The sequence below is a fragment of the Salmo salar genome, chromosome 16, assembly GCF_965601325.2.
Source record: "Salmo salar chromosome 16, fSalSal1, whole genome shotgun sequence".
Lineage (NCBI taxonomy): Eukaryota > Metazoa > Chordata > Actinopteri > Salmoniformes > Salmonidae > Salmo > Salmo salar.
In genome coordinates, this window is record NC_138306.1 from 80363929 (window position 1) to 80379858 (window position 15930).

Below are 15930 nucleotides of genomic sequence, written 5' to 3' on the forward strand. Positions count from 1 at the left end.
GACCCACATTGTGTATTTTTCGGCAGTCACATCACAATACAATTTATCTTAGATTATAGACATTTGTTTTTTCTGGTGCTTTCTTTTTGTATGTTTTTCTTCTAATTCTTAAACAAACAGCCTACCTATTAGAACCACGCAAGCGTTCTATCACATTCTAATGAGCATTTTATCACTTTCTTTCTGGGTGCTTTTATTTTGAAATGTCAAACAAATCGGAAGTTCTCGTAGACACGTGGTCTGAAGCAGAACGAACGAGTAACAAAACGTTGGAGTTAGCTAGCTAACTTTCTCGGGAGTTTTGTGAAATGGACTCAGCTGGTGCTATCGATTAAGTGTAAGACAGTCATCTTGACCGAAATATAAAATAAACCAAGGACATTACAATGTTTGGATGTTTGGTTGCTGGTAGATTGGTAAGTATGGAACGTGCTAACGGCAGCAAGCTAACCTGGGACTGAAATGACAGCTAGCTACACATTTAATATGAAGGAACAATGTGTTATTATATTCCCGGCTGCTCACTGTTCATTTCTACTCGTAGGCAACATATACCCATTGATTCTTGAACAAAATAGCTAGTTATAAATGCTCTATGATATGAGCTTAACAGAGACAGTGGTTTGTGTGTACATCGTTTAGCTTGTACAACTTTTCTTACCCTAGCTAGCTAGTATCATAACCCAGATTGTGCTCAAATATTTGTTGTTTTTGGGCGTCATTCTAAACAGAAAATGTATCGCTTCAAAGTATGTTTCCTACTACCATGACAGGTCCATGGACTTGCACGCATGCATGGCTGTCTATGAATGTAAGCGTCCCTATAGAAATTCATCATGATGTCCCTACCAGAGGCTGGTGGGAGGAGCTATGAGGACAGGCTCATTGTAATGGCTGGAATAGAATTAATGGGACAGTATCAAACACAAGGAAACCACGTGTGACTCCGTTCCATTCATTCCATTCCATCCATTGAGCCCATCCTCCTACAGCTCCTCCCACCAGCCTCCACTGGTCCCTACCTACCCCCATTTATCAGTTTACCCACAAAAACGTGGCAGGGTCAAACTGCTGAAATACAAAAACAGATTGTGCCTTTAATTAAATGAAGAGTACCTCTTGAAATAACTCCAGCTCAAGTAGGAGTCACAATTGTCTTTTAGGTCCAGACTGACCCCCAGCAGGTTGCTGGTGACAAGTTTGTCTTCAACCTACCAGACTATGAGAATGTGAACCATGTAGTGGTGTTCATGTTGGGCACAGTGCCTTTCCCTGCGGGGATGGGTGGAGCTGTCTACTTCTCCTTCCCGGACCCTGTCGCTGGGCAGGTCTGGCAGCTCCTGGGTTTCATCACCAACGACAAACCAAGTGCCATCTTTAAAATATCTCAATTAAAACCAGGTGAGGATCAATCAAATGTATTTAATAAAGTCCTTCCTACATTAGTAGTTGTCACAAGGTGTTTTGTCAGTGTGTGTGTGTTAGTGATGTAGTGGTAAAACAATAGGTGGGAAACTGATCGCCAGTTGCGGTGGAAAAGAAATAACCCTTCATATTCTTTCAATGCATTTTTTTGCAAAAGGTGGGTAAACTGTTGAGCAAAAGTTACACACCACTTGGTGTTTCTGCTGTCTTCCTATAGGTGAGGGTGGAGAGCATCCATTTGGAATGATGACAGTACCTCAGCTTGCCTCCATGGCCCAAGTTGGTGTGTCTATTGAGCCTTTGGAGCAGCTGGTCCAACAGACGCCTGTATCAGGTGCCACTGTGTGCGCTGTTGACTCCTTTATGCAGGTTAGAACATTATGGGTGGTTTGCAGTGTACATAATCAGTGAAAATAACCTTCCTTTAATAATATGTACGAGTCAATACTCAAGCTGCTTGCTTTGATTGCTGTGTACTAGCAACACGGGTGTATTTACAGGGCCTATGGAAAGTCTACACCCCCTTCAACTTTTTTCACCTTACTGTTAGTGTTAAATTTAATTGTATTTTTTTTTGTAATTGAGCTACACAAAATGCTGTCAGTGAAAATAAAATGCTACACATTTAAAAAAACACATAACTAAACTATAGTTGCATAAGTATTCACCCCTTTGTTTAGGCAAGCCTAAATTAGTCCAGAAGTCAAATTCGGCTTAACAAATCACATAAGTTATATGGACTCACGCGGCTGACATTTTTTTAATGACTACACCTTCCTCTGTCCCCCATACATACATCTGTAAGGTCCCTCAGTCAAGTATTGCTTTTCAAGCACAGATTCAACTACAAAGACCAAGTAGCTTTTTCAAAAGCCTCAAAGGGCAGTGATTGGGAGATGGGTAACAATAACAAATCAGACATTGAATATCTTTAAGCATGGTCAAGTTAATAATTATGCTGTGAATGATGTATTAGACCAGGTATTCCCAAACTGGGGTACGTACGCGCAATGCCATCGGGGGTACGCCAAATAAAAATGTGATAAACATTTTAAAAAACAGTCAATTTATATTTTCCAACGGGGCTATACATTTGGGTGAGGTTTCTATCTTGCCTGAGTAGCCTCTTTTCACCGCCAAAAGTCAAATTTAACCATCTAGTGTTCAGTGCAACAGTCAACGGAGCCTGTCAAATAATTAACATCCAATCATATTAACCGTTACTCTCTCGTGGGAATTCCACTAACAGTCCGTATGTAGCCAAACGTAGCTGCTGCTCATTCCGTTTTCTCGAGTAAGATGGTTAAACAAAGTAAGGCCCGCGTCCATGAGACACATACCAGCTCTACTGGTAGTACTGCTACTACCAGCGACGTCACCTGCACCTGTCGCGACACAAGTTGGTCTGCTTCCACAAGCACATCCAATGCTAGCATCAGTAATTCTACATTTGTTGTTAGCCCAGCTAGCATGGACACTGACAGTTGTGAATCTGATGCAGCCAAAGAGCTACTGCCCCCTTACCCGGGAAAGCACCGAACACGCACAGGGACGTTGGACCATCGAAGAGGCGCAAATATGAGAACAACATTGATTTGGGGTTCACTTATTGAGAGTAGTGACTTTCCTCAGCCACAGTGTGTTATGTGCAAAAGTACTCTCACAACTCGAAACCTTCACTGTTGCGCAGACATTTAGAAAAAAAAACATACCAATTTGAAAAATAAGAGAATTAAGACTACTTTCAAGTAGTAAGACATGTATAAAAGCAACAGATACCATTAATAAGAAGGGGCTAGAAGAGTCTTATATGGTGAGCTACCGAGTGTCTAGGACAGGCAAGCCCCACACTATTGTGGAGGACTTAATTCTTCCTGCTGCCGCGGATATGGCTGGAACAATGCTGGGGGAAGATGCCAAAAAAATATATACAATGACTTCATCAAACAACACTGTTTCACGATGCATCAGTGACATGGCAGGAGATGTTTTGAAACAAATACTGCTTCGCATACAAGCCAGTGAATTCTATGCATTACAGCTGGATGAGTCAGACGGTGGCAGGCCTGGCACAGCTCCTGCGTATGTCTGTTACGTTTATGGGGGGTCAATTAAGGAAGACATCCTCTTCTGCAAGCCACTGGAAACCAGGACAACATGACAGGATATTTTTAAAGTACTGAACAGCTTTGTGACATCAAATGGACTTTGGTGGTCAAGATGTGTTGGTATCTGAACTGATGGCGCAAAAGCCATGACAGGGAGACATAGTGGAGGGGTAATGTGCGTGCAAGCAGTTGCTCCCGATGCCACTTGGGTACACTGCAGCATCCACCGAGAGCCTCTTGCTGCCAAAGGAATGCCTGACAGCTTGAAAGACATTTTGGACACTACAGTGAAAATGGTTAACTTTGTTAAAGCAAAGCCCCTGAACTCTCGTGTATTTTCTGCACTATGCAATGATATGGGCAGTGACCATGTAACACTTTTACAACATACAGAAAGAAGTGCGCTGGTTATCAAGGGGCAAAGTATTGACACGTTTTTTTTGAACTGAGAGACGAGCTTAAAGTTCTCTTCACTGACCATCATTTTCACTTGTCTGACCGCTTGCATGATGATGAGTTTCTCACACGACTGGCCTATCTCGGCGATTTATTTATTTCTCCTCGCCTGAATGATCTGAATCTAGGATTACAGGGACTCTCCACAACTATATTCAATGTGCAGGACAAAATTGAGGCTATGATTAAGAAGTTGGAGCTCTTCTCTGTCTGCATTAACAAGGACAACACACAGGTCTTTCCATCAATGTATGATTTGTGTGCAAATGAACTCAAGCTTCCGGACAATGTCAAGGATCAGCGAAGTACCTGAGTGAGCTGGGTGCGCAAATACGCAGGTACTTTCCCGAAACGGATGACACAAACTGGATTGGTTCTCTTTCATGTCCTGCCTCCAGTCCACTTACCGATATCTGAACAAGAGAGCCTCATCGAAATTGCATTCAAGTGGTTCTGTGAAAATGTGAATTTAATCAGAAGCCACCGCCAGATTTCTGGAGTTGGGCTGCGCTCAGAGTATCCTGCCTTGGCAAATCGCACTGTTAAGACTCTGATGCCCTTTGCAACCATGTGCCTATGTGAGAGTGGATTCTCGGCCCTCACTAGCATGAAAACTAAATACAGGCACAGACTGTGTGTGGAAAATGATTTAAGACTGAAACTCTCTCCAATACAACCCAACATTGCAGCGTTATGTCCGTCCTTTCAAGCACACCCTTCTCATTAACCTGGGGTGAGTTATTCACAATTTGATATGTAAGATGGTTAAATAAAAGAGCAAAATGATTTATTTGTGCCCTGGTCCTATAAGAGCTCTGTCACTTCCCACGAGCCGGGTTATGACTACTCACTCATTCCTATGTTTAATAAATGTATTGTATAGTGTGTACGTAACAGGCTTACAATGATGGCAAAAAAAAACATTTGAGAGCAGCGCTGACCCTGGTGCTAGAGGGGGTACGCAGCTGGAGGTTGAATGTTTGTAGGGTTACGGGATTATTAAAAGTTTGGGAACCACTGTATTAAACCACCCAGATACATCAAAGATGCAGTCGTCCTTCTGAACTGAGCTGCAGCACAGGAAGGAAACTGCTCAGGGACTTCACCATGAGGCCATTCCTGATTTTAAAACCGCTAGAGTTCAATGGCTGTGATGGGAGAGAACTGAGGATGGATAAACAACATTGTAGTGACCCCATAATGACCTAAATTAGAGTGAAAAGAATACAAATATACAGAAGATTCCAAAACATGCATATGTATGCAACAAAGCACTAAAGTAATACTGCAAAAAAACACAGCAAAGGAAGATACTTTTTGGCCTAAATGCAAAGCCTTGTTTGTGGCAAATCTGATACATCACTGAGTAGCTGCATCATGGAATGATTGACATCAGCAAAGACTGGGGATTTTTTCAGGATGAAAATAAACTGGATGGAGCTAAGCACAGGCAAAATCCTACAGGAAAACATGCTTCAGTCTGCTTTACACCAGACACTGGGAGAGGAATTCACATTTCAGCAGGACAACCTGCAACAAGGCCAAATCTACACTCGAGTTGCTTACCAAGAAGACAGTGAATGTCCGAGTTCCTCAGTTGACTTAAATCTGCTAGACAATCGCTGGCAAGACTTACTGCCTAGCCATGATCCCCAACACCTTAACAGAGCTTGCATTTTGAAAAGAATTAGCAAATATTGCACAATACAGGTGTGCAAAGCTCTGAGACTTATCCAAGAAGACTCAGCTGTAATCACTGCAAAGGTGTTTAACTAATGAAGGTATATTGGCACTTAATTTTCATAAATCTTTTATGTTTTCTACCACTTTGAGAGTATTTTGTGAAGATGAAAAAAAAAAAAAGCCCATTTTAATCTCAAAATGGGAAGAAATCCAAGAGGGGGGGTAGACTTTCTAGAGGCACACGAACGTTTTCAATTGTATTAGGTTGCACAAAAAGTCAGTGGGCAGAACAGTTATGACAGGGGGTATTTGAGACCAGATCTAAAGGATCGTATTGAGACTTTTCAAACATGTAGACCCACTTCCTCTTTGCTTACCTCGTGTCAAAATACATCCCCCACAAGTCATTCCTTTTTTGTCCACAAGTGCAGGACTTTTATTTTGATGTTGCTAAGAGCACCTACACACTCAGCTGACAAACTCAACTCTCTCTCCTCAGTTCACTCAGAAGATGCTGGACAGTTTGTATAATTTCTCCTCGTCTTTTGCCGTTTCCCAGTCGCAGATGACTCCAAACCCCTCAGAAATGTTCATCCCTGCCAGTTCCATCCTCAAATGGTAAAATGATTCCCTGTTGGTCCTATTCAAAGTCAGGCCATTTAAACACCTGCTTGAATTAACCCAATCAATTGTTTTCAATTTGCCTAACCCACGTTTGTGGAACCTGTGGTTATTGGGCTGGCTACAAGGAAACTAACATTTGAGGAATTGCTCAATCACTCAGTTAAGCATGGATGCTGCAAAAGATCTGAATGTGCTTCCTAAATCAAAAGCATAAAGTCATGTGCTCCTCTGGTCTTTCTCCCCAGGTATGAGAACTTCCAGAGGCGCATGGCTCAAAACCCTCATTTCTGGAAGACTTGAGTTGTCTCGATGATACCACAGTATTAAAAACCATGATAAAGGTGCATGGACAGAGAAGACCAAAGACTTCATTTTCTGCTCCATAATGTCCAGGAATGGTCCTCCACAGAAGACGAAAAGAGATCTGCTTTTATAGCAACAATTACTAGGTGTTTTGTCAAATATTAAACGTTTCTTAAAATTCTTTCTTTTCACCGCTACTTTATTCTGTACATATTTAGCTTGCCTATACAAGCTGATCCTAGGTGCTTCATTTATTTTCTTGTTGAAAACTTTCATTTCTAGTCATGAGATGCACTGTTGGGGCAGTTAACCTTTTAGTTAACACCCTTACTCCTATTCTCCATGCATTCAGATGGCCTGGGCTTAGCTGACCATATATTTACTTGTACTGAAGCTTGAAAAGTCTCTCGGAATGAGACAAGAAGCCTTTAGAAAAATAGCATTTATTAAAGCCCATTAAAAAGTGAATAGCAAGCAAAGGGGAACTAAATAGCGAGAAGGGAGGAGAATGCTTGAAGAGCTCCAGGGTTGTAGTTTTGATTCTCCACCCTTCTCCCCAAATTGCTCACCTTTACACCCCCCTCATGGATTTAATAAGGATGGGCTGGTATAAGTGTAACCCGGAGATGGGAAACAAAAGGAAAATAATTGGTGGGTTCCAGGTATACATTTCAGTGCAGACCTATAGCACCGTTGTCATGTTGGGAGTGGTTTCTGAGATGTTAAACACCTCCATGGGACAGATCTGATGCAGACTATACACAGAAAATGTGTACCTGGAAAATGTTTCTGGTTCCTGACAGCAAAGTGACTGGTCTGTCATAATAGAATTGGCTGCTCGTTGCCAATGTGGTCTTCATCGCAGGCGGTCCCAGCGCCAGATAGAGGCGTCGTCACAGACTGCGATCAGGATACTGCTGTCACGGCTGAAGCTGGTCTGTCTGATGGCAGAGGTGCATCTTGGGAGGGTGAGGATGGTGCACCTGAAACGGAGAGCCAGGTTAGAATGTATTTGGTGAAACAACAGAAAGACCGTGTCTCCGAAGATTGTTATAACTAAACCAAGATAGACCACCGCCCGTCATTTCAAATGGAAACAAATGGGTCAGTGGGCAGAGCCAAGCACGAGCTTGCGAGATCCTAGGAATGCCTACTTTGAAGTACACGTGTGCAATAACTTAATTCGCTTTTGCACTCCTTTTAAACAATCTCTTTTTTTTTTTTTTTACTTAGTCCACTCTGTTCGTAACAGATTGTAGCTTTGGGAACAGAAAACTGTATTGAGATCAACATTTTGAAAATGACACATTTGCAGAATGTCGGCCAAAATCCATCTTGCTCCAGCATCTCCCACTGCCGGCCACTTTGCTTTCTCTCACTACCATATTTGGTAGTGAAAGGAAACGCCAAGCGGATGCTTCACATTTATACATCGCGTGAAATATCTGTCTAATTGTTCTGTGGCGTCTCTGTCACAGCCCTGGAACATTATACATAAGGAGAGGAGTGCTCTCTACTGGCCTTCACTTCTCTCAGGCAGTCTACCATCTAGGCATGGACTACTGCTTAGGTGAGGTGTATTGGTGGGAGGTTGACTTAACTTTGCTGGTCCTCCACCTTCACGTAAAGTGATGTAGTGAAATACATGTATTTAAAATGACAAGTTGATCTACATTTACATTTTAGTCATTTAGCAGACGCTCTTATCCAGAGCGACTTACAGTAGTGAATGCATACATTTCATACATTTTTTTCTCTGTACTGGTCCCCTGTGGGAATACATTTTGCTTTAGCTTGGTGGTAGTTGAACTAAATTCAATTCTTGGTGTTTTCAGAAGTGAACTTTAGAAATGTCTTTTGCAAAAATAAAATATGGGTAAACTAGGCAAAAGTCCTCTCTCAGCATCAGACCTGTCTAATTCTCATTTCAAACAGTTTGTTTAAAACTTAGATGTTAAGTCCCCTGTATGGGGGACTGAGCGGTTCTGGACTGGTTCTGACTGACATGTTGGTGTACAAAGCTCTCTGAACGCCATACTATCCTGTGCCTGAGTGGCACAAAGACCAATTGTCTGCTCTCTGTTTCCACGCTCTGTGGCGTGGACTTGTGCTCTCTGTTTCCACGCTCTGGGGCGCAGACTTGTGCTCTCTGTTTCCACGCTTTGGGGCGCGGACTTGTGCTCTCTGTTTCCACGCTCTGGGGCGCGGACTTGTGCTCTCTGTTTCCACGCTCTGGGGCGCGGACTTGTGCTCTCTGTTTCCACGCTCTGGGGCGCGGACTTGTGCTCTCTGTTTCCACGCTCTGGGGCGCGGACTTGTGCTCTCTGTTTCCACGCTCTGGGGCGCGGACTTGTGCTCTCTGTTTCCACGCTCTGGGGCGCGGACTTGTGCTCTCTGTTTCCACGCTCTGGGGCGCGGACTTGTGCTCTCTGTTTCCACGCTCTGGGGCGCGGACTTGTGCTCTCTGTTTCCACGCTCTGGGGCGCGGACTTGTGCTCTCTGTTTCCACGCTCTGGGGCGCGGACTTGTGCTCTCTGTTTCCACGCTCTGGGGCGCGGACTTGTGCTCTCTGCTTCCACGCTCTGGGGCGCGGACTTGTGCTCTCTGTTTCCACGCTCTGGGGCGCGGACTTGTGCTCTCTGTTTCCACGCTCTGGGGCGCGGACTTGTGCTCTCTGTTTCCACGCTCTGGGGCGCGGACTTGTGCTCTCTGTTTCCACGCTCTGGGGCGCGGACTTGTGCTCTCTGCTTCCACGCTCTGGGGCGCGGACTTGTGGGGTCTGAAACGTGACACTTCATGTTCATAGGGAGTGACATGTCACATTCTCTGGCCAATCCAGACAAAGAATTGATTTCTTCTGAGCAAGTGAGCCTGGGAAATGGCATATGAGTCTGAGTCCAGCCGTTTGTGGTTTCATCTCGCTGTGATATTCTCAGCCGGATTTAGAGCTTTCAAAATAAATAAAAAACACTAAATAATTTCACAGAATTGAAAGACCGCGTTCTCTTGGTCACAGACGGAAGTTGTAACAAGTCTACACACATTTGAATGGTGTCTCTGCGCTGCTCAGTGGACCTTTAGATCAGATGTATTTTACTGTTAAGAAATGGGAAATCTTATACGAAGTCGTTTAGAATTTGTTTGTTTATATTTGTACCATGTACTTGAGCTTGTGTTCTAAAAAGAGTACACCTCAGCAAGTTATAACATTTACCAGACAGGCTAGTTCCAGACCTTTCTAAACTATACAACATTACCAGTTACTGTTTATGGCCACCATGAAAAATTATTACATTTGGATATGTCTATTTAGGCAAAAATACAAATGTTACCCTATCATTAGGCTAAATTACAGATTGTGAAAAATCATCATACAGTATGTAAAAAAAGTAGTTTGGATGTAGTGAACTACTTTTTCAAAGTAACTAGTTTGAAAAAGTAGTTTGGATGTAGTGAACTACTTTTTCAAAGTAACTAGTTTGAAAAAGTAGTTTGGATGTAGTGAACTACTTTTTCAAAGTAACTAGTTTGAAAAAGAAACTTTAGTGTAGCTTAACTTCTTCCAGTGTGAAGTAATTGGTAGCTTGGTAAACTATATCTTCAGAGTAGCTTTCCCAACACCACTACACGTGCAGTTTCCCTACGGACTCTTACTTTGCTTTGTGGGGGTCCTCTACCTCAAGGTCCCACACGTACAGTTTCCCCACTTGGTTTCCCAGAGCCAACATCTATAGGACAAGACATGTGTTACTTCAATAGTCAAACAATATAAATTGAGCTTCAGACAACTTTCTATGTGGAGACAATACTATACTTTGTTTAATGTTAAACAACAAACTTGCATCTATTTAGTTAGTTCCAACACCAAACCACTGTTTGCTTACAATACTGGGATGAACAGTAGCAGATAAGGGATTCCACAAAGCCAGACACAACAAAAGGGGAAATATCATCTTTACCTTCTGCCAGAAGTCCATGGAGAAACGCATGTACCAGATGTCACACTGGCTGTAGTCGAAGCGACCCAGGATTGTCACGTTGGACTCGTTTGGTTTGATGCGGTCAATATCGTCCTCCATCTTCCCTGGTTTCCAACACACGATAGCGTTCTCACACGACTGGTCAGGAGAGGAACAGAACAAAGGAGTAGGGGTTATGAGGGTCACAATGGGATCCACAACCTAATAACAGGATGTGACGTATGTGTTTGGACTAAAAGATTCTCACAGTCTTACCTTGGATAAAATCAGATCTCCCAGCCAGCGTACACAGTCCACATAGTTCCTGTGGATGTCTCTGGTAGAGAAGTCAGGGAAGTGGATCTTCTGAGAGACCCATGGCCTGTAAGAAGAAGACCGAATCATCGGTTAAAGGAGCAAACATTTTCAAGGTGAAAATCAACAGTTCGGGGCGGCAGGTAGCCTAGTGGTTAGAGCGTCGGACTAGTAACCAGCAGGTAGCCTAGTGGTTAGAGCGTCGGACTAGTAACCAGCAGGTAGCCTAGTGGTTAGAGCGTTGGACTAGTAACCAGCAGGTAGCCTAGTGGTTAGAGCGTCGGACCAGTAACCAGCAGGTAGCCTAGTGGTTAGAGCGTCGGACTAGTAACCAGCAGGTAGCCTAGTGGTTAGAGCGTCGGACTAGTAACCAGCAGGTAGCCTAGTGGTTAGAGCGTCGGACTAGTAACCAGCAGGTAGCCTAGTGGTTAGAGCGTCGGACTAGTAACCAGCAGGTAGCCTAGTGGTTAGAGCGTCGGACTAGTAACCAGCAGGTAGCCTAGTGGTTAGAGCGTCGGACTAGTAACCAGCAGGTAGCCTAGTGGTTAGAGCGTCGGACTAGTAACCAGCAGGTAGCCTAGTGGTTAGAGCGTCGGACTAGTAACCAGCAGGTAGCCTAGTGGTTAGAGCGTCGGACTAGTAACCAGCAGGTAGCCTAGTGGTTAGAGCGTCGGACTAGTAACCAGCAGGTAGCCTAGTGGTTAGAGCGTCGGACTAGTAACCAGCAGGTAGCCTAGTGGTTAGAGCGTCGGACTAGTAACCAGCAGGTAGCCTAGTGGTTAGAGCGTCGGACTAGTAACCAGCAGGTAGCCTAGTGGTTAGAGCGTCGGACTAGTAACCAGCAGGTAGCCTAGTGGTTAGAGCGTCGGACTAGTAACCAGCAGGTAGCCTAGTGGTTAGAGCGTCGGACTAGTAACCAGCAGGTAGCCTAGTGGTTAGAGCGTCGGACTAGTAACCAGCAGGTAGCCTAGTGGTTAGAGCGTCGGACTAGTAACCAGCAGGTAGCCTAGTGGTTAGAGCGTCGGACTAGTAACCAGCAGGTAGCCTAGTGGTTAGAGCGTCGGACTAGTAACCAGCAGGTAGCCTAGTGGTTAGAGCGTCGGACTAGTAACCAGCAGGTAGCCTAGTGGTTAGAGCGTCGGACTAGTAACCAGCAGGTAGCCTAGTGGTTAGAGCGTCGGACTAGTAACCAGCAGGTAGCCTAGTGGTTAGAGCGTCGGACTAGTAACCAGCAGGTAGCCTAGTGGTTAGAGCGTCGGACTAGTAACCAGCAGGTAGCCTAGTGGTTAGAGCGTCGGACTAGTAACCAGCAGGTAGCCTAGTGGTTAGAGCGTCGGACTAGTAACCAGCAGGTAGCCTAGTGGTTAGAGCGTCGGGCCAGTAACCAGCAGGTAGCCTAGTGGTTAGAGCGTTGGGCCAGTAACCGAAAGGTTGCAAGATCAAATCCCTGAGCTGCCAAGGTAAAAATCTGTCGTTCTGCCTCTGAACAAGGCAGTTAACCCACTGTTCCTACACCGTCATTGTAAATAATAATTTGTTCTTAACTGTCTTGTCTAGTTAAATAAAAAAGTGAGATTCTCACTGTATCCTGGCAACACTGTACTATTTAACACGCTTTGTTGTGGGTAAAAGTCTGCCGAATGACTGAAATATACATGAGAATACACGTACGCGTGTTGCCCACAACCAATATTTTCACCTGTTTGTCTTGGAAGGGTTGTATTCATAGGACCCATGAATGGCTTTCTGCATCCTCTCTGAGTTGATCGTCCAGAGCTTCAGAGAGTGGTCCATTCCACACGACATGATCTTCTCACCTAGCAGGTCAAAGTCCTGGCGCAGAGACATTTTTCATTATTATATCATTCATCTGTCATTTCTTTTTTGTGTGATCCATATTGTATCGCCATTTTCAATTGTCACATACACATAGAAATCCCTGACTTCTATTGCTCAAGAAAGCCAGTAAGAGATGGTTGTGGTAGTGTCGTGTACTCACTGCGCTGAGGACTTCATCTCTATGGCCTTCTACACCTCCAAAGATGGCCACCAGTGTGTCTGTTTGGATGTTCCACAGACGAAGGGCGTGGTCTAAAGACAAAACACAAAGCTGATGAGATATTCACACAGTTGATTTTATGTTAAGTCATTCTGTTAATGATGTAAATACATACAGATTATAAATCAGCCCTAATTGTAAATTGTTTAGTTCTCAAAAGGTCAGGTCAGTTGAGGAAATATGAAGTCCCAGCTATGGTGCAGAGTTGTTCTACCTTTACTGACGGATAGCAGGAGGTTGGGGTCTCTGGGGTGAAACTTGAGCTCGTTGATGGCGTTCCCGTGACCCACATAGTGCTGCATTAAAAAACAACGAAAATATTCAGAGATGGCACAACTAACCCCTCCCTTATGCACGAATGTAAATTCCAGCCCTAGTGTATCGGATAAAACTACTTGGAAATTCACCCACCTTGATACACTGCATGGTGATGTGGTTGATCACCCGAATGATGCCCCGCGACCCGGCCACGGCCAGGAGGGGATGGCTTGTACTGGTGTCAAAGGTCCAGGCGCAGGTGTAGAAGTTCTCATCTGCATCGGCATCCACGTATGACTGCAGGAGTCGGATCTCTCCTTGGGAATGGCACTCGTACAGTGTTACCTGGTAAATTAAGGACATCACATAGTCAGCAGTGACAGGTGGCACATGAGTCTGTATTTTACACCACACGAGTCAGCTATTACACTTTCAACATGGTTTATGTGATGCCAAGATACTTACTCTGTTGCTCCCAACAGTAGCAAACACCAGCGGGTCCCCTTCTTTACTGTGCCAGTTGAACTGGACCCCAAATAATGGCTGGCCATGGTCCTCCTGTGTAAAGAACAAGTTAATTATGAGTTGAACTCATGGTGAGGTAGCCCTGGCTGCGACTTCAAAATCAGTGTGAACTTCGGCCCAAGTAGGAATTCCCTCTTGGTCTAATGGTCAAGACATTGGTTTCTGCTGTGGGAGACCTGGGTTCAGAGCCCACCCGTAACATTAGAACACCTTCATTCAGCTGTTTACAACTCACACAGTATCATATAAGCAGCACAGTTCACACACACTTATAACAGGCATGCCAAGTCCAAGGCTGAGATTATGACATTTCTGGAATCAAAAGTAGGCCTATTGACAAGATGTGACATGTCTGCAGTTGGAAATGATTGGAAATATTCTTGATAAAATGGGCTCACCCTGAGGCTGTTGACACACTTGAAGGAGTATTTGCACTTCTTTGATTTCCACTTGCCCTTGCCCCAGCTCTTCCTGCCTGGAGCGTTGGCTGTGTTGGTGGGTGTGTCTGAGCGCTCCACATTGGTCCCACTCTCAACGCTGACAGCATCATCCTACAAACAGAAATTATAGCAACATAAGATGGGGTTGGTTGTGGTTGATGTGTTTGCAGCCTGCAATGGATGTTCTACATCCCCTGTTCGACTACACTGGTGTCAGAAGTGGGATGGCCTACCATGAGGCCATCTGAGGTGTACCTGGGTGTGAGGGGCTTGAGATAGACTAGAAAAACTAAACTGACAACTGGCTAATGATTACCTACTTGGACAATCCCAGAAGAGTCCATAGCTTGATAGCTAACACTACCTAGAGAGCATAACTAGCCAGCTAGCTATTTTAGGTGGAGGCCCTTTGCAGTGTTGCCTCGAATCCCTTGCTCGTTGAAGGTTACTTTTCTTATTTCCTGTTCTGGAATGTTTGAAAGGGAAAGAACCACAACTAACGTTAACTAGGTATCTATAGTTAAAAAAATAAAAATCTAGGCCTAGTTGAAACAAAGGGAAAGGCCCAGCTATCATCACGAACTCCAAAATCAACTACCAGTCGCTTGCTAGTTAGCGTAACTTTTCATAGCTAGCAAGCTAACATTAGCTACTTAGCTAGCTAACCGTTTTTCATGTCCGCGCCGATACAAACAGAACAAAACCGAATTTACATTCTCATCTGCAGAGAGATCGGGATTACTGTTTTCATCACTGCTCAGCTTCTGCTTTTTTGTCGGCATCTCCTTTCCCGCTTCGGTAGGGGTCTCGGACATGTTCTCCCTCCTCATCTTCTGTCCTTCTCAGATTCAATCATAGCGCGACCGCGGAGAATAACTTCCGGGTCTTTTATTTCCTTCGGTCTTCACAATAAAAGTCCCACACGTACCGGAAATAGTCTAGTCTAGTCGAGAGAGAGAGAGAGAGAGAGCTAGAGAAGAGAGAGAGCTAGAGAAGAGAGAGAGCAAGAGAAGAGAGAGAGCTAGAGAAGAGAGAAAAAATAGTCAAGCCAGAGACGGAAGAGGAAGTGAGACACCCCACTCGCCGTTTTTTTTCTGGTTCAATAAAAGCCAATGAACTAAGTACCCAGACCCAGCAACTATTGCATTAGTGTCTATGGGAGACACCTGTTAATTAAGTAGACCGGAACCCAGTGACCATACATACATGGTCACTGTGTTGGGTCGGCAGGTAGCCTAGTGGTTAGAGCGTTGTTGGTGGTTTAGAATTTTTGGTTCGATGTAATTTTGATATTGATAAAATCCCAGTAAAGTTGGCCAAATTCCATAAACAGGCAATCTTATCTTGGATGTTTGCGTATAAACACAATTTTTCCCCCTCACAGATACGTTTTATGGAACAACAAAGACATACGATTTAAAAATAAGTCTCTTTTTTTTCGTAACTGGTTTGAGAATAAAATTATTTTGGTTGGTCAGTTACTGAATAAGGATGGATATCTACTCTCATATGGGGAATTTCTTGCTAAGTTTCAAATTCCAATTACCCCGAAAGAATATGCAATTGTTTTTGATGCGATTCCAAGGGGGGTTGAATCTCTTAAGTTCCTCTGTGATTGATGTAAGTAACATAGATTTACATGAAAATATATTCATTGGAAATATTAACGTCAAAGATAAATGTAGAAATAAACAGATTAGGAATATTGTTTGTGATACTACAATTCCCTCAGCAAGATTATTTTGGTCAAATATCTATGGTGATATACAATGGGG

General features: G+C 43.9%; 2 protein-coding genes across 3 annotated transcripts; one reads left to right on the forward strand and one right to left on the reverse strand.

Moving 5' to 3' along the window:
* The first annotated feature begins 224 nt into the window (after positions 1-224).
* LOC106574699 (protein Hikeshi) lies at positions 225-6780 on the forward strand. Its single transcript, XM_014150710.2, has 5 exons — positions 225-416; positions 1164-1401; positions 1643-1794; positions 6172-6290; positions 6542-6780. The coding sequence occupies exons 1-5, from the start codon at positions 387-389 to the stop codon at positions 6594-6596; spliced, it is 594 nt and encodes a 197-aa protein (XP_014006185.2). The 5' UTR covers positions 225-386; the 3' UTR covers positions 6597-6780.
* Positions 6781-7026: 246 nt separating this feature from the next.
* Positions 7027-15102, reverse strand: LOC106574878 (polycomb protein eed). Of its 2 annotated transcripts, none has more exons than XM_045698045.2 (11): positions 14869-15102; positions 14114-14266; positions 13656-13748; positions 13344-13535; positions 13147-13228; positions 12873-12964; positions 12573-12706; positions 10835-10940; positions 10559-10717; positions 10254-10327; positions 7027-7582 (listed from the first exon to the last, which is right to left on the reverse strand). In XM_045698045.2, exons 1-11 carry the CDS (start codon positions 14983-14985, stop codon positions 7456-7458), a joined length of 1329 nt encoding a protein of 442 aa, XP_045554001.1. In that variant the 5' UTR covers positions 14986-15102; the 3' UTR covers positions 7027-7455. The 2 variants fall into 2 exon arrangements, with proteins under 2 accessions (XP_045554001.1, XP_045554003.1); XM_045698047.2 differs by having other exon boundaries at positions 14898-15033.
* Positions 15103-15930: the final 828 nt, after the last annotated feature.

Excerpts from the sequence above, each read along its gene's own strand:
- LOC106574699 (XM_014150710.2), top strand. The coding sequence starts at position 387 with ATGTTTGGATGTTTGGTTGCTGGTAGATTG. Across the intron at positions 1,402-1,642 it reads AATATCTCAATTAAAACCAG|GTGAGGGTGGAGAGCATCCA; the intron begins GTGAGGATCAAT and ends GTCTTCCTATAG. Across the intron at positions 6,291-6,541 it reads GCCAGTTCCATCCTCAAATG|GTATGAGAACTTCCAGAGGC; the intron begins GTAAAATGATTC and ends CTTTCTCCCCAG.
- LOC106574878 (XM_045698045.2), bottom strand. The coding sequence starts at position 14,985 with ATGAGGAGGGAGAACATGTCCGAGACCCCTACCGAAGCGGGAAAGGAG. Across the intron at positions 10,718-10,834 it reads GAGATCTGATTTTATCCAAG|TCGTGTGAGAACGCTATCGT; the intron begins GTAAGACTGTGA and ends TCTCCTGACCAG. Across the intron at positions 7,583-10,253 it reads GAGGACCCCCACAAAGCAAA|GTGCACCATCCTCACCCTCC; the intron begins GTAAGAGTCCGT and ends TCTCCGTTTCAG.